This window comes from Canis lupus, chromosome 20 (genome assembly GCF_011100685.1).
Source record: "Canis lupus familiaris isolate Mischka breed German Shepherd chromosome 20, alternate assembly UU_Cfam_GSD_1.0, whole genome shotgun sequence".
In the NCBI taxonomy this organism is placed as follows: Eukaryota; Metazoa; Chordata; class Mammalia; order Carnivora; family Canidae; genus Canis; species Canis lupus.
The window spans coordinates 52691224-52718513 of record NC_049241.1 but is presented as its reverse complement, the minus strand read 5'-3'; the positions used below and the strand labels follow the sequence as shown (position 1 = coordinate 52718513).

General features: G+C 55.4%; 2 protein-coding genes and 1 long non-coding RNA gene across 13 annotated transcripts; 1 reads left to right on the top strand and 2 right to left on the bottom strand.

Annotated features, from left to right (window-relative positions):
• Positions 1-6706: 6706 nt before the first annotated feature.
• On the bottom strand, positions 6707-13514 carry TEX45 (testis expressed 45). Of its 6 annotated transcripts, none has more exons than XM_038567426.1 (9): positions 13366-13514; positions 11206-11779; positions 9723-9829; positions 9536-9636; positions 9169-9281; positions 8967-9076; positions 8388-8589; positions 7818-7961; positions 6707-7079 (listed from the first exon to the last, which is right to left on the bottom strand). In XM_038567426.1, the coding sequence occupies exons 1-8, from the start codon at positions 13378-13380 to the stop codon at positions 7834-7836; spliced, it is 1350 nt and encodes a 449-aa protein (XP_038423354.1). In that variant the 5' UTR covers positions 13381-13514; the 3' UTR covers positions 6707-7079; positions 7818-7833. The 6 variants fall into 6 exon arrangements, with proteins under 6 accessions (XP_038423354.1, XP_038423351.1, XP_038423350.1 ...); XM_038567423.1 differs by having other exon boundaries at positions 7818-7903; XM_038567422.1 differs by lacking the exon at positions 6707-7079 and adding an exon at positions 7094-7343 and having other exon boundaries at positions 7818-7903.
• Positions 13515-16206: 2692 nt separating this feature from the next.
• On the bottom strand, positions 16207-17872 carry LOC119864754. Of its 2 annotated transcripts, none has more exons than XR_005375151.1 (2): positions 17467-17872; positions 16207-16495 (listed from the first exon to the last, which is right to left on the bottom strand). It is a non-coding gene; the product is annotated as an uncharacterized LOC119864754 (long non-coding RNA). The 2 variants fall into 2 exon arrangements; XR_005375150.1 differs by having other exon boundaries at positions 17721-17872.
• An 89-nt stretch (positions 17873-17961) lies between these two features.
• PEX11G (peroxisomal biogenesis factor 11 gamma) lies at positions 17962-26175 on the top strand. 5 transcript variants are annotated; one of them, XM_038567431.1, is made up of 6 exons: positions 17985-18055; positions 19246-19335; positions 19849-20037; positions 22318-22496; positions 24875-24937; positions 25530-26175. In XM_038567431.1, the coding sequence occupies exons 1-6, from the start codon at positions 17996-17998 to the stop codon at positions 25762-25764; spliced, it is 816 nt and encodes a 271-aa protein (XP_038423359.1). In that variant the 5' UTR covers positions 17985-17995; the 3' UTR covers positions 25765-26175. The 5 variants fall into 5 exon arrangements, with proteins under 5 accessions (XP_038423360.1, XP_038423359.1, XP_038423362.1 ...); XM_038567434.1 differs by lacking the exon at positions 17985-18055 and adding an exon at positions 18090-18361; XM_038567432.1 differs by lacking the exon at positions 19246-19335 and having other exon boundaries at positions 17962-18055.
• The last annotated feature ends 1115 nt before the right edge of the window (positions 26176-27290 follow it).

The following is a 27290-nucleotide window of genomic DNA, read 5'->3' as shown; positions in this document are numbered from 1 at the left end:
TACAGCCTCAAGCAAATTAGGCCTCCAGGTCTTTTCCCTTTTCTTTCCTGAACCTTCTAGATCTGTACCGAACTCGAGGTCTGAAACTGGCTTTCCACCTTTCTGTGGAAAAGCCCACGGCAGATCTGAGAGATCTGAAACTGAAATTGGATTATGTCACTGGTTCCTCATCTTACCACCTCCTGGAAGATTCCATAGTAAATAATACTTGTAATGACAGCTGTTTTTTTCTGTCTGCTATCTTTTTTTTTTTTTTAAGATTTATTTATTATTTTAGAGGGTGGGGAGGGCAGAGACAGAGAGACTCTCAAGCGGACTCCCCACTGAGCACAGAGCCCTACTCAGGGCTCAATGTGGGGTTCCATCTCATGACCCGGGCTGAAATAAAGGGTCAGATGCTTCATCGACTGAGCCACCCAGGCACCCCTGTCTGCTAAGTAGCTCTATCAGCACCTTGCTTTCCCTCTGTGGATTCTTCCCCACTACTCCAATCTAACACAGCCCCCCAGTATCACTCAATCACTAAATTGACCACTCAGAGAATCCCATCTCCTGGCCACAACCATTAGGTTGGAGGATATGACATTGGAGGGTCTCGTTCTTCCTCCGGGATTAGAAACTGTAGATAGGACCTCATCCTACCTGCAGTTCCCCCCACCCCAGATGTCAGGAAGAACAGTCTACAGATTGAAGCCAATCTATACCAGGATGTACGGGTGAGAGTTGAAGAGAAAGTTCTGTCTATATTGGCTGAGCTCCTGGATATAGCCATACCTGAAGCCAGAAGCCCTCATTCTTTCCAATACCATGAGCCAACAAATTTCCTGGGCATTGAGTTGGTTTTAGTGGGTATCTGTTCCTTGAATCCATGATAGTCTTGACTAATTTAGAATTAGTACCTGGAAAGGGAAGGATATTGAGGGAACTACCTAAAATGTGGAATTGGTGGAGCAAAGGTGAGGTAGAGGGACGGGGCCACCGCAGACAAGATATTCACTATAAACTGAATGGGACTCCCTAGATTTATTGCCGTGCATACAATCTGCCCTGAGAAGAGAAACAAGAAATTCCTGTTATGTGGAAGAAAAATAAGCTGATTGAAATCTTGCCTATTTGGGAGTGCCTGGGTGGCTCCGTTGGTTAAAGTTAAGCATCCACTCTTGGTTTCAGCTCAGGTCATGATCTCAGGGTCCTGAGATTGAACCCTACTTCAGGCTCCATGCTCAGCATGGAGTCTGCTTATCTCTCTCCCTCTGCTCCTCCCCTGCTTCCTCTCTCCTCTCTCCCTAGAATAAATAAAATCCTTAAAAAAAAATCTTGCTTATTTTATTTTGGGACTCTAGTCACATGTCTCTTGAGAAAACTATTTGAGAAAAATATCAGGGTGTTGAAATATGTGGGTGCCTTCACAAAGCCTCCAGCAGGGTCTCCTTAGACGCCGCCAGCTGCCTCTATACACTTCTTGCAGCAGAGACTAGCATCCCCTTGATTTTGTGAGACTGCCAGAGTTGAATTCTCGGCCCCAAGCTAGAGGAGGAAATTAGTAATAACGTGGAAGATAAGACTGGGATTATAGGAGAACCAGGGGCCACTCGATGCCTCAGGCTATTTTGCAACACTGAGCACTCCCGGTCTATAAACGTGCAATTACCCTCCTTTGGGAAGTGCCTATTAGATATCTTTCCACCCTCCGCGTTGTAACCTGGGGCAATATAGATGCTAAGGGGAGAGGCAGACGCTGGTCTGTTGCTAGGAGACAGGGTCCGGCGAGGTTGGGCTCCAGGCTCAAACGTCGTGGTAGGGCTTGGGGAACCAAGTCACCCAGGGGTGGGCCTGTGAGCTGGGCCATCCAATCATAGCATTCTATCCGCCTGGGCACAGTGATTGGCTCGGGGCTGGGCATGTGACTCAAATGTCCTTTAAATTCCAACAAGAGGGGATGCCTGGGTGGCTCAGTGGTTGACCCTCTGCCTTTGGCTCAGATCATGATCCCGGGGTCCTGAGATCAAGTCCCACACCGGGCTCCCCGCAGGGAGCCTCCTTCTCCCTCTGCCTCTCTCTGTGTCTCTCATGAATAAATAAAATATTTAACAAAAAAAATTCCAAAAGAGGAGTTGAGGGCAAGACCTCCCCTCTTTCTTTAAGGCTTTAATCTAGAGGTTGTTAGCATCCTCTTTTGCCACCATTTAGAGGGATAATAGGATTGCGAGGTGACGGGGAGCTTCTGGATTTTCTTATTTCTAAATTGTAAAAAACAAATTTATCCAAATAAATTTGAAGGTTTAATTGGCTTTATTAGATAATTCATGAGGGACGCTCGGGTGGTTCAGTTGGTTAAGCAGCTGCCTTCAGCTCAGGTCATGATCCCAGGGTCCTGGGATCAATCAAGTCCCACTTTCAGCTTCCTGCTCAGCAGGCAGCCTGCTTCTCCCCCTCTCTCTGCTCTCTCTCCACCACCACCCCTTGTTCTCTAATAAAATCTTTTTAAAAATTATTTATTTATTCATGTGAGACACAGAGAGAAGGGGGCAGAGACACAGGCAGAGGGAGAAGCAGGCTCCTTGCAGGGAGCCCGATGTGGGACTTGATCCCAGGACCCTGGGATCACGACCCAAGCCGAAGGCAGATGCTCAACTACTGAGCCACCAAGGCGTCCCTCTAATAAAATCTTAAAAAGATTCATGAATTGGGCAGCATCCCTTCTAACACATAGAGGGACACTCCAAGGAGTTGTACAATGTGGAAGGTTTTTATAGGAAGGGGGTTAGGGAAAGAAAGTTATAAGCCAAAGGATTGTTACAGTCACTTGCCCTTAGGGGAAGGCAGGGGGGATTTTATTAAATCGATTGCCTCACCTTTTGTCCCTGGTGAAGGTCCATGCTACAGATTACCTTTGTGCTTATCAAAAAATTCCCAATTGGTAATTAAGACTTAACATTTCTGGGGCAGCTCCAGTGGCCCAGCAGCTTAGTGTTGCCTTCAGCCTGGGGTGTGATCCTGGAGACCCGGGATCGAGTCCCACGTCGGGCTCTTGCATGGAGCCTGCTTCTCCTTCTGCCTGTGTCTCTGCCTCTCTCTTTCTGTCTCTCATGAATAAATAAAATCTTAAAAAAAAAAAAAAAAAAGACATTTCTGGGGGTGGTTGAAACTGCGATAAGGTTAGGTATTAACCCCTGGTTTGGTGACTTAGCCTGGCCCAGGTTACACCATTTTGGGCTTGTGGTTTCCTTTCCAACAAAGTCAATAAAATTCCTTTCTACTTGAGCTAGACCAAACTGGGTTTCTGTCACTTGCAACAAAAATGACTAAGATGTTAAAAAAATATATGGGTACTGCAGCCGTCTTCACGCTGCAGCCAAATGCTAGGCCCTGTTCTAAGAATGGTATGTGCATATTTTATTTAAATCTTGTACCCAGGATCCCTGGGTGGCGCAGCGGTTTGGCGCCTGCCTTTGGCCCGGGGCATGATCCTGGAGACCCGGGATCGAATCCCACGTCGGGCTCCCAGTGCATGGAGCCTGCTTCTCCCTCTGCCTGTGTCTCTGCCTCTCTCTCTCTCTCTGTGACTATCATAAATAAATAAAAAAAAAAAAGTTAAAAAAAAATTAAAAAAATAAAAAATAAAAATAAATCTTGTACCCATTTTATGAAGAACTATGGCCAACCCACTTGACACACGAGGAAAGTGAGGAGTACAACATGACATCATTGCTGAGGGATAGAAAGACAGCGAAGTGGCAGGTCTGAATTCTGCTGCTCCGTGATGCACTATTTTTCTTTTTTTTAATAATAATAAATTTATTTTTTATTGGTGTTCAATTTGCCAACATACAGAATAACACCCAGTGCTCATCCCGTCAAGTGCCCCCCTCAGTGCTGCACTATTTTTCTTTAAAAATTAATCCGTTCTCCCATGTTCAATCCTACCTACTTTATTTATCTTATTTTATAAACCTTTTGGGGTTTGTAGTTGATAAGAAATGCTTTTTTGGCATGGGGAAGGGTGAATGGAATATACAGAGGGAGAAACATAAATCCATAAAACATGTCCCAAATCATGATGAAGCATCTTTCTACACTGAAAATATTTCTAGTAAAGCTCCCGTTCTTTCCTGGCTACCCATCCCGGGGTTAGTCAGTTCCATTTTTAGAAAATGCTTCAATTTGTATGGAAATCTGCCTCCTTGTAACTCTTACCCATTATCTTTCATCTGGTGTCTGGGTTGCTTTAAACCATTCCAAGAACCACGCAGAAGCACAAACAATCGTGCAACCAGAGCTACATGGAAATGAACACCGATATAAGCTTTCTGAGCTTCCTGGCAGGCAAGGCATGAAGGAAAAACCCTTTTTTAAAAGAAGATTTTAGGGTAGGCCTGGTGGTGCAGCAGTTTAGCGCTGCCTGCAGCCCGGGGTGTGATCCTGGAGACCCGGGATCGAGTCCCACTTCGGGCTTCCTGCATGGAGCCTGCTTCTCCCTCTGCCTGTGTCTCTGCCTCTCTCTCGCTCTCTCTGAATGAATAAATAAATAAATCTTTAAAAAATAAAAAAAGATTTTGTTTATTCATGAGAGACACAGAGAGAGAGGCAGAGACACAGACAGAGGGAGAGGCAGGCTCCTTGTGGGGAGCCCAATGTAGGACTCGATCCTGGGTCCCCAGGATCACACCCTGGGCCAAAGGCGGCACTAAACCGCTGAGCCACTCCGGCTGCCCAGAAAAACCTTTTTGTTAGTAGTCATCTGGTCAACAGACCAGTTTCATCAGGAGAGCCTGATTTTGTCCTGGGGATAATTGCAGGATGGGTTTATTGCCGTAGTTCTCAACCAGGGCCACTGTTTTCTCTGCACCACCACCCCCATCACCCCTACCCAGGGGACATTTGGCAATGCCTGGAGATATTTTTGGTTGTCACCATTGGCTGGGCTAAAAGGAGAATGCTACTGGCCTGTGGTGGATAGAGGTCAGGGATGATGCTGAACATCCTACAACACACATAAGGGCCTCTGACAAGATTGATCCCATCGAAAATGTCAATAGTACGGGGTTGAGAAATCCTGGTTTATCATGAGGCAATTCAGAAGTGTGTCATGTACATCTTTAGCGGAAGCAAACACGAGGGGTCCTCTGCGGCTAGAAGATACTTACATAGATACTATGAGTGCACCCAAAGGGCCATCTTACTGTGGGACCCAAAGCTGGACTCCTGTTCTGTGGAGATGACAACCGGGCTCTACAGAATTGCTGCCCATGGGGAAAATACTCCTGGCCAGGCTTGAGCTTGGCTCTTAGTGGCTCATTGGATTGGAGGTCTTGGTCTTTGAAGGTCTGACTACAGGGTCAGGGAGCCATGTTCATTCCCCGAAACCAGATTCTCTACAGCCTACAGAAGCGGACCCTGGGCATGGCCACCAAGGCTCATTTTATCCTAGACAGACCCAATCTCACCACACCCCAGACCTTGGGGGGGGGGGGGGGGGAGCGCTGTCCAAGGTACCATGGTAGGATTGTCAAACCTTGTCCCTGATGGGCTTCAGGGCTCCACTCCCTCTTCCTCCTTTCCAACCTTTTCTTTTTTTTTGAAATAAATTTTTATTTATTTATGATAGTCACACACAGAGAGAGAGAGGCAGAGACACAGGCAGAGGGAGAAGCACGCTCCATGCACCGGGAGCCCGATGTGGGATTCGATCCTGGGTCTCCAGGATCGCGCCCTGGGCCAAAGGCAGGCGCCAAACCGCTGCGCCACCCAGGGATCCCCTTTTCTTTCTTTCTTTCTTTCTTTCTTTCTTTCTTTCTTTCTTTCTTTCTTTCTTTCTTTCTTTCTTTCTTTCTTTCTTTCTTCCCAGGGATCCCCTTTTCTTTCTTTCTTTCTTTCTTCCTTCCTTCCTTCCTTCCTTCCTTCCTTCCTTTCTTTCCTTTCTTTCCTTTCTTTCCTTTCTTTCCTTCCTTCCTTCCTTCCTTCCTTCCTTCCTTCCTTCCTTCCTTCCTTCCTTTCTTAAGATTTTTTTTATTTATTCATGAGAGAGAGGGGGTGGGTGGGTAGAGACAAGCAGAGGGGGAAGCAGGCCCCATGCAAGGAGCCCAAGGTGGGACTCGATCCCGGGACCTCAGGACCATGCCCTGGACCAAAGGTAGGTGCTAAACCGCTGAGCCACCCAGGGATTCCCCCCCTCTTTTTAAAGATTCTATTTACCACTCATGAAAGACAGAGAGAGAGAGAGAGGCAGAGACACAGGCAGAGAGAGAAGCAGGCTCCATGAAGGGAGCCCAATATGGGACCCGATCCCGGAACCCTGGGACCACGCCCTGGGTGGAAGGCAGACGCCCAACCGTTGAGCCACCCAGGCAGGCGTCCCTTTTCCAACCTTTTCATTTCATCCCTGGCTGGACATCTACTCCCTTGAACTTGATCATATCTGATGGCTTTTATTGATTCGTCCCTGGACCCAGCTCTGACCTGGAGACCGGTTACCCACGCAGCAAGTAAACTGCTGACCTTCCGATCTTCACCCATAATGGTGGAGAGATTTCTGGGTCACTCTCAGCTTCTCCACCCCTTCAGTCTCCCTCCTCTGAGCCCTCCCCCGACTCTCTCAACGATAGAAAGCTCCTTCCCATACCCTCGTCTTCCTCTTTCCTCCATACGTTCATGTTCAGAAGGGAAGTGCTCTTCCTCCTTGACCCCCAGCCACACACACCAGGTGTGTACATTTCTCATTTATAACATTCATTTCCACCTTACAGATGAGGCTCAGGGGGGTTAAGTGACTTGCCCGAGACTACTGTCCAGGACAGAGGAGTTAAGATTTGGACTCTGTCCATTCAGCCTGTGTTCTCAGCCCTTCACCACATTGCCCTGTTCAACATTCCACTCCCTCCACATCATTCGTATTTGTTGGTGCACCTGAACACCTCACATTGAGTCCAATCACCAGGCCTTTGCACAAGCTGGGATGGCCTCCTCGCCCAGAGTGGGGCGATCTTCTGGGTCCAAGGAGTGTCCGTTCAGGGTTGTTTGATGGAATCACTCTCTCCTGCACAGCTCCCATCCCACCAAGCATCCTCTTTCATGGCTGACTGATGGGGAGGGGTGGGAGGTTGTCAAAGCAGTGTTTATTGCTGACTAGGGCATGGGTAGGTAGGGGTCTGGGGGGCCCGAGGGTCTATGTTCCCAGCCCCACAGCCCCAGGGGTGAGGGGAGCCCAGAGGCACATGGCTGTCCTGAAGATTGACCAATCTCAACACTGCTGGGCCCTGGAACTTGGAGACAAACTCATCCTCGTATTGGGTTGAGAAGAAGCGCTGTCCACCCAGCGGGGGCTCAATGTGGCCATACTTGCACTGTGAAGTCAGGGCGGGCAGCCTGGCAAGACAGCTTGGAGCTTGGCTGGCCTACCTGGGCCCACCCCATATGACCCATACATCGTCCCCCCCATAGGATCCTGGGAGCACAAAGGCTGATGATTGGGTTCTGAGGATGTGGGCTGTTTGGAGCCTAGTTTGGGCTGACCCAGGAGCTGGATGAGAAGCTGGAGAGAAACCCGGGACACCCGGCAGGACCTCAGGACCGCGGTGACCCTAGGCAACGCGGAGCTAACCCTCAGCTGGGGGTATAATAACTGTGGCTGGTGATACGAAGAAGCTGACCCTGACCCTGACATTAAGATGACCCTGTGCCCGGGGTCACCCTCGAGAGACCCTGAGCGGACTTCACACTAATTCTGGGCCTGAGGAGATGGTATTATCATCCTGAGATAAAGCTGCACTGATGTGGGGGGTCACCGGGTCAGGGAGATACCCCTCCCCCGCCCTCACCCGCTGTAGCATGTCCTCAGTCACGGAGGCCGGAGCTGTTCTGTGAGGCTTCAGCATCTTCTGGTTCGTGGTTAAAAAATCTGTTTCTGGAGATTTGGGTGGGGGTAGTCGAGCTGAGGGGCTGAGGGAGGAGAGGCACGGCCCCTGGGCGGGAGCGCGCGAGATTAGGGATGGGGTAGGACTTGGCGAAGCCAGAGCCCGCGCTGAAGTTGGCGGGGAGGATGGAGGAGGAGGCGGGGAGGAGGGAGGGGCCGGGGGCGTGGCAAGCACCGGCTGGAGGGCGGGGCCGGGGCCGGGGGGCGGGGCCAGAGCCTGACGGAAAAGCGGGGCCTAGAGTCGGGACTGGGCCGGGGGTGATGCCTCGGTGGAGGTGGGGGGATAGGGGGGAGTCAAGTCCTCGAAGGGGCGGGTCGTCCGGGGGCAGAGTTGCGATCGCGGCCCACCGCGCGGGATCTCGCTCTTCAGGAGGCGGAGCCAGGGTCGGGCAGTGGGCGGGGCGAAGCCGGCCGGGGCGGGGCTAGAGCTGCGCCGGGAACCCCCCCCCCCGCCCCTCCCCTGCAACCCGCGCACTGTAGGTGCCCTGGGGCAGGCTGCTCTGCAGCAAGTGGAGACTGGGCGCCTTCTGCGACTTCTGTGCCTTCTCGGGGGGGCAATAGTCCGAGCCCATGGAGGTCTGGAGGAACTGCCCGAGCAGCGAGGAGTCCCCGAGGCACACGTGGCTCTTCAGTTTATCGTGAGGCACGTGGCGGCTGGGTGGCTTGGTCACCGGCAGCTGTAGGACCACGTGGCATGTGGGGAGCTCCCGGGGTCTCCCAAAACCCGGGGAGGGGGGAGAGAAGAGGCCAGCGCCCTGCGGCTTTGGATAGTTCACACCCTCTCTGGGGCCCACATGGCTGGCGCTGGGAGCAGGCTATGTATCTCATTTTGCAGACAGAGCCACTGAGGCTCCGAGTGGTTGAGTGCCTTAACCCTAGACCGGCAGATAGATCCGGGAGATCCCCCCCGCCCCCCCCCCCACACGTGTCAAGCTCAGTCTCACCTCAAGGCCTTTGCACTTGCTATTGGTACTGCCCGGGAAACCCTTTTACCTGGTGAGCCTAAGCCTGGGCCTGGGGGGTGGGGGGTGTCTCCCTCCCCCTTCCTGCTGACCTGGCCATGGAAGGAGTGCATGGAGGTGGTGAGGCTGCCCGGGCCAGGGCACCGGTTTCCTTCCAGGATGTGCGATGCTGGAGTCTGGTCATGGTGAAGAACAAAATGCTCTGCCAGGGGCAGAGCAGGTGCTGAGCAGACCTGGGAGGCCACTGTGGGGAAGGGGGCAGGGGGAGGGTGGTGGGACGGGCAGTAGGCTCACCTGGCTCTCGGGCATAGAAGTGTTCAGCCTTGGTGGTCCTGTCACGGAACAGGCCATCTCCAGGACAAATATTCACATGGTAGATGTGGGCTGTGGCCTGAGCCTTGTCATACCTGCAGATAAGAGGGGATGGGATTCATCTGATCTGGGCCCTTGCAACTCGGAGGAAATGGGAGAGGGGCAGACTTCCCAAAGGCCAAGCCGTGGGGTGCTAATGGTGGGTGACTTGACCCAGTAGAGAGCCTTGCTGGTAGGGGATGGAGGTCTCAGACGTAAAGTACTGGCCCTAGAGCCTTGGGCAGCACACTCCACATGTCACTGAGAGCCCTTTACCCTGTCCTGGTAAAAGGCCACCATCCCTTTTTACCTGTCTGGGGGCAGACCCTGAGGCCTGTAGGCTTGTTTCTGCTCTGAACACATGGGCCCATAGCCAATCTTGAAGTCTCCCAGTTCCACGCTGGAAGAGGCCTGGGGGTGGACAGAGGTGGAAAGGGCAACACCAGCCAGCCCCTCCTGCTGCCCTCCCCAGCAGCACCAGCCCCGCCTCGATTTACCCTCTTACACATCAAGGCAGGTGGGCTCGGCAGAGCCTGGAAGTGTCTCTGGTAGGAGGTCCCATTGTCCTGTCTCCTGTGGTCCCACCTGAGGGGGTTCAGGCCCCCTGAGGAGGAACAAGAGTGAGCAGAAAAGGACACTGAGCCCCTGCAGCCTCAGGCCCACTGGGATGCAACTCCCTGCCTGGAAAGGGGAGCTGGGCCGCCCTGACTAGCCTCGCCTGAGGGCTGTGTGGAAAACACCAAAAATAGGGGCTCCTGGGTGGCTCAATGGGTTAAGCATCTGCCTTTGGCTCGGATCATGATCCCAGGGATCTGGGATCAAGCCCCACATGAGGCTCCCTGCTCCTCGGGGAGTTGGCTTCTCCCTCTCCCTTGGCCCTCCACCCCACTCATGTGTATGCATCCTCTTTCAAATAAATAAAGAAAATCTTTAAAAAAATAAAAAAAAACACCAAAAATAATACAAAGGATGATACAAGAATAGCTACCAAGTATTGAACTAGGAATCTAGGGTAAGCGCTTCAAGCCTCATCTGCAGGGTTCATCTTATTCTCTCCACTTTACAGCCTCAGAGAAGCCAAATGACTTGCCAGAAGTCACGAAAATTCAAAACCAGAACCGAGTCAAACCCAGATCTGACAATCCCTGAGTCCAGCTTGGAGGGACTCTGAACTAGTGACGTCCACCAGCAGTCCCTTAGAGTCACAGAATTGGAAAATCCAACAAGTGGCAGCTACTCTTTTTTTTTTTTTGAGTGCTCACTCTATGCCAGGTGCATCATGCACTCTGGGCTCTTTTGGCTTCACCAGCTCCTATGAAGTGGGGTGCTATTGTTGCACCCATTTTGCAGATGAGGAAAATCCAGGCTTGGAGAGGTCGACTTGCTCAGAGTCACGTATCTACTAGGGTGGCAGGGCTGGGGTGGGGGTGACTTAGATTTGTCTGATTCCAAACCACCATTCATGGCTTCTGCCCATGGCACAGGCCCTTGAGAAAAATTCAGGAGCTTATGCCATTCCATGGATATAGAAACCGAGGCTCAGGGAGGTTCCAGGTTTTCTTGGGCTCGGTACTATTGACATTTGGGGCCGGATAATCCTGGACTAGGGGGAGCTGTCCTGTGCACGGTAGGACGTTTAGCAGCATCCTCGGCCTCCATTCACTCCCTGCTAGTGGCACCCCTTGACAACCAAAGCGATCTCCAGGGGCACCTGGGTGGCTCAGTGGTTGAGCATCTGCCTTTGACTCAGGCTGTGATTCCGGGGTCCCGGGTTAGTGTCCGGGCATACGGCTCCCCACAGGGAGCCCGCTTCTCCCTCTGCCTGTGTCTCTGCCTCTCTCATGAATAAATAAATAAAATCTTAAGAGAAAAACAAACAATCTCCAGATCTAGCCACGCGTCCCCTGGGGGAGGGCGCGGAGTCCCCCCCCCCCCAACCACTGGGCTGGCACGTCGCGCCGGCGCCCGGGGCGCGCTCACCGAGGTGGCAGCAGGGCGCGCGGGGCTGCGGGCACGGGGCGCGGAGCGCGTAGAAGTCCTGGTGGGTGGTGGGCGGGATGCGCAGCTTGGCCGGGTCGCCGGGCGCCACCGAGTCGCGGTCGAAGATGAGACGCGCGCCGTGGATCTGCTCGCGGGCGCGCGCCGGCGCCTCGGGCCACCCGAAGTCGGCGCGCATGGTGGAGGCGCCGGTGCGGACGCGCGCGGACTCGTGCACGCGCAGGCCGCTGCCCTGCAGGGCGGGGGTGCGCTCCCGCGTCTCGGGGCGCGTGCACGGCGGCGGGGGCGCGAACGCGCAGTGCGTCTCAGACCGGAGCTCGGCGCCCCGCGAGCGCGCGTCCCGGGGCAAGAGGGACCCTCGCGGCGGCTGCTGGCACCGCGGCGCGCCGGTGACGCCCGGGTGGGCCGGGAAGTCCCGATGCGACGTGGATTGCATGGCGCCCGCGTGCAGCCGCGGGTCGGGCCCCAGTGCAAAGTGCGAGGCCTTGAGGAAGGCCCGCCGGGACAGCGGGCAGGGCAGCGGGGCGACCGCGGCCATCGCGGGACAGGGCGCCACCTGCGAGGGGCGGAGATCCGGGAGTGAGCCAGGGCCCGGCCGCCCGAGGACAATGCTGCCTTTGACCCCTTGCAGTGTGCCAGGCGCGGGGCACTCGGCGGAGGGCCGGGGACGCCGTACAAAGCAGGCGCAGCCCCGGTGCCTGCCCCCCGCCCCGGGAAAAGCAGGCGTATCATCATTCATTTGACGCTTACTGTGTGCCCCCTGGGAGGGGGGACCGTCAGATAACGAAACGGACCGAGATCCGTGCCCTCGCGGGGTTCATAATGGGGCGTGGAGGTAACAGACAACACTGAATAAGTGCACACCCATAAATTGCAGAGTTAGGAGAAGGGGCTAAGTGCTGCGGGTAAAAGCATGACACAGGGTAGGAGGATGGGGGGTGAGGGTGGGAGGGGTGCCGGTTTAAATGGGATGGTGTCACTGAGATGAGGAGCAAAGAGCTGTGAAGGGGGGGAGAGGAGCTTCTGGGTGCCTGAGGGAACAACATTCCAGGCAGAAGGAACAGCAGGTGCAAAGGCCCCTCTCGAGGCCACTACAAAATGAGCATCAGGAAGGGCTGGGACATGGGACACCCGGGTGGCTCAGTGGTTGAGCATCTGCCTTTGGCTCAGGGCATGATCCCCAGGGTCCTGGGGTCGAGACCCCCACCGGGCTCCCTGCAGGGAGCCTGCTTCTCCCTCTGCCTGTGTCACTGCCTCTCTCTGTGTGTCTCTCATGAACAAATAAAATCTTAAAAAAAAAAAAGGGCCGAGAGAATTAACCATTGTTTTTTAGTTTGTCTGCTACGGGAGCCCCCTCTCCTCACCCTCACTTAGGGGTCAAGGCCATGGCTCTCCCCTCTATGTCTGCTCAGTCCTGGCCACTGTCCCATCTCTGCCACACACTTCCTCATGGGCCCTCCTGCCCTCTGCAGTTGTTCTCCTGGATCTCTTCCAGTCCTCAAACTGTCTGAGGCTGAGACACCTCTCGCTGCACTTCGCTCCAGCTCCCGGCTGCCAGCAGCCTGCTTAGCTGACTGGGCCTTTCTTGCCTTTGGTCAGAGCAGAGGAGTCTCTCCTCCCAGCGCCTCAGAGACCAGCCCCTAGGGTGCCACCAGCAACCCGGGAGCCGGCCCAGCCCTGCCCGGACCCCATCAGCTCACAACTAGCTCATGTTGACCTCTTTAGAAAACAGGCATCAAGCATTTTAACACCACCACAGTTTTTCAGCACCTGTGTTTGCTTTTTTGATCACTTTGGCACCTAAAATAGTTGAGCAGGGGCAGTCCAGGTGGCTCAGCGGTTTAGTGCCGCCTTCAGCCCAGGGCCTCACCCTGGAGACCCGGGATCAAGTCCCACATCAGGCTCACATCAGGCTCCCTGCATGGAGCCTGCTTCTCCCTCTGCCTGTGTCTCTGCCTCTCTCTCTCTCTCTGTGTGTCTCTCATAAATAAAATTAAAAAAAAATAGTTGAGCATTGAGAAGTCCTCAAATAGTTTATGGAGAATCTGACAACTGAAGTTACTAGCTAGGTCACCTTGGAATAAGTGATTGGGCTCCTGTGAACTTCAGCTTCCATAGCAGGGATGAGCACATGCTACTTACCTCAAGGGGTGGCATGGGGACTTATGAGTCCTAGAAAATGCGCTTGGCCTCTGGCCTGACCCTGAGACTCCTTCTGTCCCCAGTCTCCCAGAGGATGCTCACATGTTCCTTCCAAGGCTGTGTCCCGCTGTGGTCCAGAACTGCCCATTGTGACCAAAGAGCTGTCCTCAGATGGTGCTGTCACAATGGTCCCCAGCAATCCTGAGGGCGGCTGGGAGGAAGATCTGGAGGGAGGCCAGGGGATCCTGCCTCCTGAGAGCTCAGGAGAGCTTGGCAAGTGACTAGACTTCCCCGAGCCTCAGTTTTGTCATCTAGGAAATGGGGCTGAGAATGGCAACCACTTCAGAAAGCAGCATTGAGGGGAAGCCGGGTGGCTCAGGGGTTTAGCGTTGCCTTCAGTCCAGGGCCTGATCCTCGAGTCGTGGGATCAAGTGCTGGGATCAAGTCCCACATCGGGCTCCCCGCAGGGAGCCTGCTTCTCCCTCTGCCTGTGTCTCTGCCTCTCTGTGTCTCTCATGAATAAATAAATAAAATTAAAAAAAATAAAGCAGCAGTGAGGATTTGAGGCCATAGGCTGCTGGTGTTCATTATTATCATTTTCCAAAGTTTTCCTGCTTGTCTGCTCCCTCACATTTCCCCACACAGTACTAGCCAGTGTCTTTGGTCTTTGGGTCACTACAATGATTAATGTCATTCTAAGGCTCACAGATCTCCAAGGTACCTTTTTTTTTTTTTTTTTTTTTAGAGTTTATTTATTAATGAGAGACACAGAGAGAGACAGACATTGGCAGAGGGAGAAGCAGGCTCCCTGCAGGGGGCCTGATGTGGAACTCGATCCCAGGACCCCGGGATCACGACCTGAGCTGAAGGCAGTTGCTTAACCACTGAGCCACCCAGGTGCCACAAGGATCTTCATTTTTATCAGAAAGTCTCAGGAATGAAGTAAGAATAAAGCTGCCATTGGTAAAAAGAACAGCAGTCAGACTATCCAGGAAAACTGTATGTCCAGTTGCTGCTGTGGTTTGGACAGTGCTCATGTTTTGCCCGCATTCAGACGTGATTACGGGGGGAGCTTGTTTTGTCTTGTTCCACCACAGTCACGGAGCGGCCTTGACCACCGCTGGCATTCTGCAAAATTATTTATGTCCAGCAGGAGAACACCAGGGCTTAGCTGGGACTGCCAGGCCAGCTCCTAGCAACAACAGGGCCAGCTGGGAACGCCAGGCTAGCTCCTGTCTCTCTCTCAAAGGTCAAGTTCAACCCTAACCAGATGGCGGAGGACACTGTGAGGGCTGGGCAGGGCTTGCAAGACTCACTGCTGCGTGCTCGGTGCCTGGCACAGGACCTGGCCCTCAGTGGTCACGCAGAAAGGCGCTGTGCTGTTAACCAAGCTGTCAGGGGCAGCGTGGGCTCAAAAGAAGGGATCTAGCCACTCCTGCGGCAGCAGCAGGCTCTCCAGCCCAAGACCCCCCTTCCCTCTGCAGGCCTTGGGCTCGGCTTGGACTTTTTTCTGCTGCAGGAACAGTGTCCCTAGTTAGGGGGTGGGGGCACACAGACACCTGTGCCCAAGTCTTAAGCAAGGAGGGCTGTGGTCAGATGTGGGGGTTAAAGTCTCTCGAGATGTTGTCGGGAAGGCAGACCCGGGGGAGGCAGAGTTTGGGGTCCCGGACTTAGAGAGAGGAAGCGGGCTGCCTATGGAAGGGGCTGTGGGCCAGGAGGTAGTGGATAGATTCGACATTTTGGTGCATGGGGAGACAAAGAGGTGAGCACCATGCCCAGATCTGTGACTGGGTGGCTCAGTGACTGGCAGGGCTGCTCTGAGATGGGAACACGGGAGAAAAAGATGTTCGAGGATGATGCTTAAGTCCACTGGGACATGCTGAGGGTGGGGATGGGGTTGGTGGGATTTGCAGGGAAAGTGTCCAGGGGGCAGATAGGTTAGGAGTCAGGTCACTATTAAAGAGGCATGAGGGAGAGGCCAGTGGCGAGGGGCCCAGGGAAGTCGGAAAAGTGGATGGTTTCTCAGGATAGTGCGGATGGAGTGTGAGCACAGAGCTTTGGGTGAGGAGCTGAGCCCTGCCGGCTACGGCACTGATTGAGAACTTGAGAACTTGTCTTGTGCCAGGCTGTGGGAACATAGCTGTGACCAAGACATATCAAAGTCCTCACATTCTGATGAGAGACAACTAGGCAACTAGATAAAGAAGCAATATAGTTAATGTTAGATAATATTCCAAGCTAAGGAGAAAAATAAGGCAGCAGGAAATGTGGGAAGTGCCCAGGAGGGTGTGATGGGGCAGTCCCATGAGAAGATGATGTTCCAGTAAACAGGAGGAAGAGGTGAGGGAGGGAGCCATGTGGGAATCTGGAGGGAGAGATTCTTGGCAGAGGGCACAGCCAATGCAAAGGCCCTGGGGGCAGGAGTGTACTATAACTTTAAGGACCAGGAGGAAGGCAGTGTGGTTGGAAAGAAGGGAGTGAGACACTAAGAGTCATACAAGTTGAAATAAAGGGGAAATATTTTCCAAAAGGCAAGCAGTCAACATCATTAGTCATGAGGGAAATAAAAAGGCAATAGGAGATATCCACCTAGCAGGATGGCCATAGTAATAGTAACGAAGCAAAATAAAAGTGTTGGCAAGAGGGGCACCTGGGTGGCTCGGTCGGTTGAGCATCTGCCTTCAGTTCAGGTCATGATTCTGGGGTCCTGGGATCAAGCCCTGTGTCAGATTCTCTGCTCAGCAGGGGGAGCCTGCTGCTCCCTCTCCACCTGCTGCTCCCCCTTGCTCCCTCTCTCCTCTCAAATAAATAAATAAATGAAAAACTAAAAAACAAAGTGTCAAGAATGTGGAGAATGTTGTGCATTGCTGGTGGGAATGTAAAGTGGTGCAGCCAATGTGGAAAACAGTCTGGTGGTTCCTCAAAAAATCAAACACAGACCACTGTATGACTCAGTCATTCCACCCCTGGGTGTTTACCCAAAGGAACTGAAGTTGAAGGAAGATACACACAGACCCATGTTCATAGCTGCATCATTCAGTCTCCAAAATGTGGAAATGGCCCAAGGATCCATCAATGGCTGAATGGATAAACGAGATGCGGTAGGTCCATACAAGGGAATATTATGCAGCTGCAAAAAGAATGAAGTATTGATATAAAAAAAGCTGCAATGTGGATGAACGTCAGAAACATGAAGCTAGGGGCACCCAGGTGGCTCAGTGGTTGAGCATCTGCCTTTGACTCAGGTCGTGATCCTGGGGTCCTGGGATCAAGTCCTGCATCAGCCCCTCACAGGGAGCCTGCTTCTCCTTCTGCCTGGGTCTCTGCCAGTCTCTCTGTGTATCTCTCATGAATAAATAAATAAAATCTTAAAAAAAAAGAAAAAGAAAAAGAAACGATGCTAAGCCAGACACAAATGGTCACATATTGCAGTATCCCAGTTATATGAAATATCCAGAATAGGTAAACCCATAGAGACAAAGCAGATGGGGGTGGGGTAGGAAGGACTAGATTTACTGCTTGCCAGAGTTACAGGGTCTTCTCCGAGGATGATGAAATGTTTTGAAGCTAGCAAGGGGTGATGTTCTTACCTGCAGGTGTCCTAAATGTCATTGCACCATACATCTTAGAAAGGTGCCTCATATGTGAATTTTACGATTTGGAAGAAAAAAAAAAAAAAGGGAACGGGTCATGTTAACTTCTTGAAAAATCTCACTTGACTTTTTAAACATTTTATTTATTTATTTGACAGAGAGCGCACCACTCATGGATGGGCAGGGCAGACTTCCCGGTGAGCTGGGAGCAGGATGCCAGGCTCCATCCCAGGACCCCGGGATCATGACCTGAGCTGCAGGCAGGCGCTTAAAACCCACTGAGCCACCAGGCACCCCGCATCTGACTTTCGGATGAGATCATACATGCCTGTTGCACAAAGTTATACGAGATGCTGCTGGTTGTTAACTACACTTACTGTAATCGTTTCATGCTATCTGTGAGTCAGACTTTTGTGCTATGCACCTGAAATTCATACAGGACGTACACATCAATTATCTCGCAATAAATCGGGGTCGGGGGGAGCTACAAACTGGTACAAAGGGGCACCTGGGTGGCTCAGTGGTTGGGCGCCGGCAGGGTCCTGGGATCGAGTCCTGCTTCTCCCTCTGCCTCGGTGTCTCATGAATGCATGAAAAAACAAAAACAAAACCTGGTACAAAGGTGAACAACTTAATATCCCTCTTCCCAGCCGCGCAGTTAGCTACCCTCTCCGGCGCAGCCCCAGTTACCGGGCTCTCGCCTATTCTAGAACGAGTCTAGGAGTTGCCTTAACTTTCCAAAAAGGCCTTGTACATGCTCACTAGAGCCGAGCAGACAGGTTGGTTGGTGCTTCCGCCCGGCCATTACTTTTGTGGGTGGACGGTTAACGCTGAAAAGAGGACCGGTGGCGGGGCCGAGGGCCGTCCGGGTGTCCAGGCCCGGGGAGCGCACACGCGGCGGCCAGCCCGCTGCGAGCCGCCGCTGCGGGGACAAAGGGTCGAGACCGCGCCTGCGCACAGCTTTCCCGGGGGGGGGCGTGGCCTCGCCCCTCGCCCCGCCCCCCGGCGCTGCGCGCTGACGTCACGGCGGAGTTGCCATGGCGGCGCTGAGCGGCCTGGCGTCGGCGCTGGAGTCGTACAGGGGCCGGGACCGCCTGGTGAGGCTGGGGCGGAGCGCGGCCGGAGGTCCCCGCGCGGGGCCTGAGCTCGGAGACGGGACGCGGCGGCCAGAGAGGGCGGGGTCGCCCAGGATCACCCCGCGCAGAGGCGCGCCCCCGGCTGGGCTCCGACCCTGTCCCCGAGCGGTGGACATAGGCTGTTTCTGGTCACCCTCCGGGGCTGGGTGTTGTCGATACCAACCGGATCCGCACGTTTGGACATTCGGGATCTGACCAGCCCACCGAAGACGGGCACGGGGCTGTCCCAGTCAGTGTGGCAGGGCTCCCCCATGGCTGCACATTGAGGTGGCGACCGGATCCCCCGTGACTGGGCACTTAGGTTGTTACCGCGCTCCCTGGCTGGACATTTACAGGCCGCCCGGATCGTGTCTGAACATTTAGGATCTGACCAGGCCGCTGGAGTTGGTCCCCGGGTTGTCCCTAGCGATCTTATACGGGGATCTAGGATTTTGTAGGCCCTTCCCATTATGGCTGGAAGGCCCTTGAAGGCGGACTCTCAGCTTGTTCCTACATAAGCTGCTGTTTTCTTTTTTTTTTTAATTTTTATTTATTTATGATAGTCACAGAGAGAGAGGCAGAGACACAGGCAGAGGGAGAAGCAGGCTCCATGCACCGGGAGCCCGATGTGGGACTTGATCCCGGGACTCCAGGATCGCGCCCTGGGCCAAAGGCAGGCGCTAAACCGCTGAGCCACCCAGGGATTCCCTTTTTTAAGATTTTATTTATTTATTCATGAGAGACACACACAGAGAGAGGCAGAGTCACAGGCAGAGGGAGAAGCAGGCTTCCTGCAGGGAGCCCAATGCAGGACTCCATCCCAGGACCCCGAGATTGAGACCTAAGCCAAAGGCAGACGGTCAACCACTGAGCCACCGGGGCGTCCCTGGGCATTCAGGCTTTAATAAATTCCCAAGCTGTACATTTAAATTGCAGAGTTTCGCTATTACAGAGGGACCGAAAAGAAATTATAAGTGAAAATCATATGTAAAACAACAGGAAGAAGCGATTTCTGGAAAGCAGATGAACTAAGGATGTGAGGGCGGTGAAGGTGACCCAGTTCCCAATGCCCCAAATCACCCGCTGGGTGGGTTCCTTCTCACTGAAGTAATTCAAGCAGGTTACCTTTTTTGCCCACTGGGCTGAGGCCTCATCACTTCTCCATTCCCCAGCCCAGCTACAGGCTTTGGTCCAGCTGCGTAGGTGCAAATATACACGTCCACCTCGTCCTCCTGCCTGCTGGGAAAAGGAGGACCCAGGAGGTGGGACATGGTTTCATTTTCTTGCCTCCAGCACATCTGTCTCCAAAGGCTGTGCCCCTCAGGGACAAAGGCCAGCACTCCTTTGGAGTCCCCACAGGGACTTTTGCACAAAGAGGTCATGTTTCTCCATGTGTCCCACCTGCAAGTATCTCTTTAAACTTTCAGCTTTTGTTTTTTAAATTTATATATATTTTAAGATTTTATTTATTTATTCATGAGAGACATCCAGAGAGAGAGGCAGAGACACAGGCAGAGGGAGAAGCAGGCTCCCTGCAGGGAACCCGATGTGGGACTCGATCTCGAGACCCTGGGATCATGACCTGAGCCAAAGGCAGATGGTCAACTGCCGAGCCACCCAGGCGCCACTAAGCTTTCAGCGTTTATTGGAAGTTTGTTGATCTAGCCTGCACACCCCGTACCCCACTTGACCCCCAGCGGACCCACGGCCACGTGGGGGCCGACCCGGCTCAGCCCAGGAGCCCGGCCCTGCTGACTGCCTCTGGTCTCCCGCAGATCCGAACACTGGGCTACTGCTGCCAGCTGGTTGGCGGGGTCCTGGTGGAACAGTGTCCAGCCCGGTCAGAAGTGGGGACGCGCCTGCTCACACTGTCCTCCGAGCTCAGCCACTGCAGGACTGTCCTGCGACTCTTTGACGACGTGGCCATGTTTATCTACACGAAGCAGTATGGCCTGGGGCCAGAGGTAACGGGGTGCGGGGGGCCGTAGAGAGGGTGGCACAGGCTCGGGGCGACCAGCCTTTAATGGAGATGTCTAAAGGCAACTGTGTGGACAGATTTATTATTATTATTATTTTTTTTAAGATTATTTATTTATTTATTTATTTATGATAGAGAGAGAGGCAGAGACACAGGCAGGGGGAGAAGCAGGCTCCATGCAGGGAGCCCAATATGGGACTCGATCCAGGAACTCCAGGGTCGCACCCTGGGCCAAAGGCAGGCGCTGAACCGCTGAGCCACCCAGGGATCCCCCAGATTTATTATTTTTAAGAATTTTGCTTGCTTTTTGTGAGATGATCCGATGTGCTCCTTTGAATTTAAATGAACAATTAGCTGATGTGTTCACGCCTTCCAAGGGCTGTATAATTAAAAAGTCTCCCTCCTTTCTGATCCCCTCACCCCGTTGTCCTCTCCAGAGGCAGCTACTCTTGTCAGCTTTCTGGGATCCCTTCACACGCTCTACACGCACAGACAATCCCACGGTTCACATAAGTAGCTTTGTGCCACGGCCACTGTCCGGCCACTTGCTTTTTTCCTCCTAACCAAGCCCCGCTTGGAGGTCGCTCCATGTTAGTGCAAACCGAGCTCCTTCCTTCTTTGCGGCCACACGGTATAGATACTCTGCTCCATAGCTGGATGCTGCTTTATTTAGCTGATCCCCGCTGGCGGACGTGTAGATGCTGCTGTTCCGACAGCGCTACAGCATTCCACAGGAATGCCAGTGGGTCTAGGGCCATGCTCCTTTCCAGGGGCGGTCCTCCTCCCTGCCAGGGACATTTCCCCAGGGGCTGGGCTCACAAGCTGCCCTGGGCCAGCCTGGCCAAGTGATGCCCCTCCCTGGGCTGCCCTGCGTGTCTCCCCATCCCTTCTATGAGCCACTCAGGTTCAAATGCACCCACCTCTCTTCCACTCCGGAGCCCATGGCCCAGTCACCTCAATCTCAAGTGCTTTCTGGACCTTCCTCCTGTTTTTTTTTTTTTTTTTTTTTTTTGTGTGTGTGTGTGTGTGTGTGTGTTTAAGATTTTATTTATTCACGAGAGACACAGAAAGAGGCAGAGACACAGGCAGAGGGAGAAGCAGGCTTTTCTCAGGGAACCTGACTTGGGACTCGATCCCAGGACCCCGGGATCATGACCTGAGCCAAAGGCAGACAGACGCTCAACCAGTGAGCCAGCCAGGTGTCCCCTTCCTCCTGTTTTGACGCCCATCTCCTACCCTCTTTGTTTAGGGCACTCTTCCTGTGTGTCCCCCAGAGGACCCCTCCCTGAATCAACATCTCTGGGTCCCTAGACAAGAGGCGGGGATCCTCTGCACCTTGTCTATCCCTTGGCCAGAACAAGAACTCCTTTTGTTGGGTCCAGTGTTTATGAGTCTGTGAGCATCTCCTCCTCCCCAGTAGGGCCTCGGCCTTGCTGCTTGTCTGGAGACATGGGTGGAATGAGGAAATGTGGGGGTGGGGGGTGGTGCTGCTGTGGGGAGGGCCCTGTTTTCATGGACAATGAAATATGCCACCGCACCAGAAGGTCCCAGGCAGGATGGGGGAGCTGGCGTGGGGTTCAGAGCCCAGAGGGAGGCAGGATCACAGCTGACTCGTAGGAAGGGGCCTCAGGAAGGGGTTCCTGGGAAGATGAAGAGGAGAGGGAGGGGAATGGCAGGCAGTGAGGATGAGGAGGCTGAAGGCAGGGAAGTGAAGGATACATGCGGGACACCCCCAGCTTGGAGGCCTCGAGGGGGTGGGGTCCTGAGGGCAGGGCCCAGGAATGCAGCCTGGGCACCAGGCTCCTGTAGCCTCACCTGGCCCTGCCCCGCTGGATACAGGCGGTGGCTCAGAACTCAGGGGTGAGGGCTTGGCTTCTGCTATTTGCAGGCCTGAGGCCTGTCCCCGTAGGAGGGGGGCAGGTGGCAGGCTCCCCCAAACACCTCAGTGTGCCGGTTCGGGGGCCGGTGCCTGTGTGCGGAGACGGCGACCCCTCTCTGGTTTGGGAGGTGCCCACTTCCTGGGGGCCCTGCCCTGTGGGGTCAGGGTGCTCTGCACGAGTCCTGAGCCAGGGAGCCTGGCCTGGAGACCCGAGCGCAGGACACGGAAGGCCCTGATGCCGGGCCACCTGAGGGGTCCTACCTGGGAATTAGCTGAGGCCGGGGCGGACTCGGGACCTAGTGAGCCAGAGCCCCTTCGGGGGGCGGGGGGCCTGCCGGGCGGGACGTTGCCCCGTGATGGCCGTCTGGCTCGGTCTGGGTCCTGCAGGAGGAAGACAGCTTTGTCCGCTGCGTCTCCGTCCTGGGCAACGTGGCCGACCAGCTCTACTACCCCTGTGAGCACATTGCCTGGGCTGCTGATGCCAACATCCTCTGCGTGGACTCCGCCCGGTGGTGGACGCTGAGCACAGCCTTCTGGGGCCTGTCCCTGCTGCTGGGCATTGCCAGGTAAGTGGCCTGAACGCCCGCCAGCAGGCCCAGGGGTCACCAAGACCTGGGTGGAGGGGCCGACAGGCTGGAGGCAGGTGGGTCTTTGCTTCTTCCCTTAGCCTCCTCTTGGGCCCCCCCCTGCCCCACGCGGCTGCTGTGACAGGTTCCCACACCCCCGGTGGCTTTAAACAGCTCCCACTGACTGGCTCACAGTTCCAGGGGTTGAAGTCCAGTGTGGAGTCAAAATCCAGGGGAGGGCAGGGCTGTGCTGCTTTGGGAGCTCCAGGGTGGAACCTATTCCTGCCCTTTACTGCCTCTAGGCTTCTATTTTTTTTTTTTTTTAAGATTTTTATTTATTCATGAGACAGAGAGAGAGAGAGAGAGAGAGAGAGGGAGGCAGAGACACAGGCAGAGGGAGAAGCAGGCTCCATGCAGGGAGCTCAATGTGGGACTCAACCCTGGGTCTCCAGGATCACGCCCTGAGCCCAAGGCAGACGCTCAACTGCTGAGCCACCCAGGGGCCAGTTCCTAGAACTTTCAAATAATGGTTTCTTCCTGAACGTTTTCCTCTCTGTAAAATTTGCTGAGTGTGCTTGGAGTTCCCTGCCCAGAAAGCACAGGCCTCTCAGATCCCTGGAGGGAGGGAGCGGTGCCCAAGTCCACCGCCACTTGTCCCCAGGCCAGACACTGGTGTTTGGCCGTCCTGGTTTTCCCCAGCTACACTTGCCCTAATCACATTCTTATGGTTGATGGTCTGGGAGATGAACACACCCCAGAGTGGAAGATACAGACCACCTACAGTCCATCCCAGAGAACCCCTCTCCATACTCTGGTGATTGTTTCCAGCCTTCGAGGCTCCTTGGTCTACGCGCCCCTCCTGGCCTCAGCCTTCCCCATGAGCTCGGGGACACCGGGCTGGCTCACAGCCTCTCCTCAGAGGGCTGGGGACCTCTGGCCCCATGGCACTTCCCGTTCTGTTTTAGAGCAGCTTTGGTTTCATTTCTTTTTCTTTTTTCTTTTAAGATTTTATTTATTTATTCATGAGAGATGCACAGAGAGAGGCAGAGACACAGGAGGAGGGAGAAGCAGGCTCCATACAGGGAGCCCGACGCAGGACTCGATCCCGGGACTCCAGGATCACGCCCCGGGCTGAAGGCGGCGCCAAACCACTGAGCCACCAGGGCTGCCCTCATTTCTTTATCTAAAGATTTTTTATTTTTAAGTAATCTTTACACCCAATGTGAGGCTCAAACTCACAACCCCGAGATCGAGAGTTGCACACTCTACCGACTGAGCCGGCCAGGCGCCATGGTTCCATTAATTTTTTAAAATCAACTGTTTTTTAGAGTTTTCCGTTCACAGCACAACTGAACTGGAAGTAGAGTCTCTATAGCTTCCCACCCACCCCACGGCCCCTCCACTACCAGAATCCCCAGCAGTTGATGAACCTGCATCGATAAGTCAAGCACCCCAAGTCTGTGGATTGCTTTAGGATTCATCTCTGTGTTGCACATCTTGTGGGCTTGGACAGGTGTCAAATGAGACAGATCCTCTGTCATGGTCTCACGGGGTAGTGGCAGTGCCACCAAACCGTCTGTGCTCTGCCTTTTGCATCCATTTTTTAGAGCATGTGCTTTTCCCTCATTTCTCTTTTTGGTGTGAGCAAGTGGGGGTCCCGACCAGGTGTGTGTAAGACCCCAAGGTGCCTGAGAATCACCAGGGAGGTTGCCGAGATGAGATGCCCAGGAGCCTAGAGGTGTGGATCCTGCTAGTCTGGGGACCCGGGGCCCAGGAATTGGGGTTTTGCCCCTGCCTGCCAGGAGGCTCTGAAGCAGACCTGCTTACCTCACTGCAGGTGCTGACTTGTGGCCCAGACTCTGGGGACAGGTCACCTGGGCAGGTGCACATGCCTGGGTCCGATGTCAGGAGCACTGGATGCTTGGGGTACTGGGGGCTCAGTCGGTTAAGCATCTGCCTTCAGCTCAGGTCACGATCCCGGGGTCCTGGGATGGAGCCTGGCTCTTGTCTGGGCCCCTGATTGGCGGGGAGCCTGCTTCTCCCTCTCCTTCTGCCCCCCCCCCCCCCACCATGTGGACGTGCACGCCTGCGCAGGCTCTTTCAAATAAGTAAAATCTTAAAAAAAGCAGCACTGGATGCTTCCAGATATCGTGTGGACAGTCCAGGCAGGTCAGGGTGCAAAGTAGGAGTCCCCAGGAGCTTCTGAGGCACAGCCAGGGCTGGAGCTCTGAGAGGCGCGGGATGGTTGGAGCCACCCCGTGAGCTCAGCAAACTTTACAGGGAACCTGTGGCCCTGGTGGTGGGCGCCAGTGTCCCCTCAGGCTGGCCATGGGGCGCTCACCCCCACGCCCCCTCCCTGCTTTTCTTGCCTGTTGCAGGTCCCTGTGGCTGGTCCTGACGCTGAGACGGAGGCTGAGGAGCCCCGTGGTGGCCTTCACCAGGTAGGACCTCAGGGTAGCGCCCGGCAAAGGCTGGCTTCCTCGGACACGCTGGGGACCGTGTGGGTGTCCCTAGCTGGGGAGGGGCTTTGAGGTCTCACCAGTTACCAGCCTCGCCCCTGGGTGGGCCTGGGCGGGGGGGGGGCACCAATGCTAGGTCACAGGGCCTTACCACAGCTCCAGGGGCTGGCACAGATGGGGAAACCGAGGCCCTGTTAGCAGGAAGTGGCTGAGCCCACATGGCTGGGCCCCCAGCAAGGAGGATGATCAGGGTGGTTTCTTGAGGACTATGGACACTGTCACTGTTTCATCCTGGAAGGGGATGTGGGACAAAGCCGTGCCCACCGGCCAGCCACCCCCTCAGCTCCCTGCTTGTTTCCAGGGGCTGGGGTGTGGGTTCGAGACTTCCCATGCCAGTCTGCACCCTGCTCATGCCCTGGGTTCCCTCTGCGGGGTGTGACAGGGACTCCGTCCCCATGGCAGGGTCGGGGACGGCGGCCTCAGCCTCACCATTTCTCATTCACTGTGCTGTCGCCTCTTCCTGCCCGTTTGGGTGGCTGCCGTGTCCCCAGCTGTCTTCTCTTTGCTTCCACAGCCGGCTGCCCCGAAGCAAGCGGAAGGCCATGGAGGCCCAGGTCCGGTCAGAGGTGCTGGCTGTCCTGAGCAACCTGGCCGATCTGGCCAACGCCGTGCACTGGCTGCCTCGGGGCGTCCTGTGGGCCGGCCGCTTCCCCCCGTGGCTCGTGGGCCTCCTGGGCACCGTGTCCTCCCTCCTCAGCGTGTACCAGGCGGTCCAGGCCGGCGGCGGGGAGGCCGCCGCCACCCCCTGACGCGGCCCGGGCGGGGTGTGGGTGCGGCCGGAGCCCCGCCAGGGGGCCCCTTCCCACCAAGCAGCGGCCGCTCGAGTGGGGGACAGGGTCTGGAGCGGAGGGAAACCAGTGCCGGGTGTGGGGACGCGTAACCCAGAGAACGCTCGGGGCAGCCCTGGGCGCAGGCCCGGGGTGGGTGCCCTGGGTGCTGAGGGCCAGGCCTTCCCAACTCGGTTGGGGCTCGGAGGGGGGCTTCTCTCAGGGCCAGAGTAGGGGTCCCCAGGCCTCAGGTGCGGAGAAGGTGCTGCGGGCCTCAGCAGCACCCCGCCTGCCCGCGTCTGCCTCAGGCGAGCCCGAGCCAGGGCGGCGTGCGCCAAGCGGGCCTTAGGAAAGCTGGATTGGTGACCGATTAAACAGGGTGCTGGGGCCAGACCAGGCCTGAGAGCGCATTTCTAAACTCACCGACCCCCACCCCCTCTCCCCCTCGGCGGCGCCCCTGTGCCCTTTGACAGGGGTGCAGGTGGGGCCTGTGGATGCGCTGGGCTGCCTGGAGACCGCACCTCCCTAGCCCGCCTTCTGGAACGTGCTGGGCCCAGTGGGTCCTCGGAGTCCAAGCACAGCCCGCTGGCCCGGGCAGCCTTCGGCCCGTCCCTCTGGGGCACACGGGGCCACGGGTGTACCTCCCACCGGCTGCGCCTGTGCCTGGTCCTCCCGGGCGGCTGAAGCAGCTCCCGCTGGGCCACAGCGTGGAGCCAGGGCCGGCCTGAGGGTTCCAACGGTTCCAAGGTGGGGCCTGGCCACGAGGGCTCCCGGCTCCCACCCCACGGGGATCACGGCGGGAGGGGGTGGGTTGGTTTTCCAGGCTGACGTGTGTGGCCTCTGGTGGGTGTCTGCCGATGGTTGCCAGCCCACGCCTGCCCCTCTTGACGGGTCCTTGGACCCTCCACCTGAGTCCCAGCCAGAAAGCGGAGGGATCCCTTCCGTCCCGCGAGCACCAAGAGAGCCAACAAAAAAACGGCAGTTTGCAGCGCTCAAGGCTCAGCCCAAGGCTCACGCGACACCCACTAGGTCTTGTTTTACGAGGAAGGGATGCGGTGGGAAGAGCTGGGGTGGGGGGCCACTCAGGGTTAGCACGGGACGTGTTAGACCCCTCACTTGCCCTGGCTGGGTCAGTCTCCCCGCTGCCCTCTTAAAAGGGGGGGATGTGCTTGCCCTGGCCCTTCGCAGAGGCCCCCTTCCCAGCACTCGGGACACCGGGAGATCAGGATGGGGGTCGCAGCAGCACCTGCTTACCTGCTTGGAGACTCAGTGAGTTAATGCTTGTGAGGAGTGTGTTTGGGGGGGAAGCCACTCGAACACCTGCATAGGTAACAGGTCAGGTCACAGGCCCCCGTCCCTGTGGGCTTGGGCAGAGCCAGATGCCAGGGCTCAGCTTGTGTGGGGACACACGGCTGGGCGGTGGAGAAGCCCCAGCCACGGTGTGGCCACACCCCTGCCCTATGCCCTTCCCTGGGAGCTGGGCCTGAAAGGGCTCCCCCAGGCCCCAG

Excerpts from the sequence above, each read along its gene's own strand:
- PEX11G (XM_038567431.1), top strand. The coding sequence starts at position 17,996 with ATGGCGGCGCTGAGCGGCCTGGCGTCGGCGCTGGAGTCGTACAGGGGC. Across the intron at positions 20,038-22,317 it reads AGTATGGCCTGGGGCCAGAG|GAGGAAGACAGCTTTGTCCG; the intron begins GTAACGGGGTGC and ends TGGGTCCTGCAG. Across the intron at positions 22,497-24,874 it reads CTGCTGCTGGGCATTGCCAG|GTCCCTGTGGCTGGTCCTGA; the intron begins GTAAGTGGCCTG and ends TGCCTGTTGCAG.
- TEX45 (XM_038567422.1), bottom strand. Across the intron at positions 9,830-11,205 it reads CGCGCCCTGCTGCCACCTCG|GGGGCCTGAACCCCCTCAGG; the intron begins GTGAGCGCGCCC and ends GTTCCTCCTCAG. Across the intron at positions 9,637-9,722 it reads CTGCCTTGATGTGTAAGAGG|GCCTCTTCCAGCGTGGAACT; the intron begins GTAAATCGAGGC and ends GTCCACCCCCAG.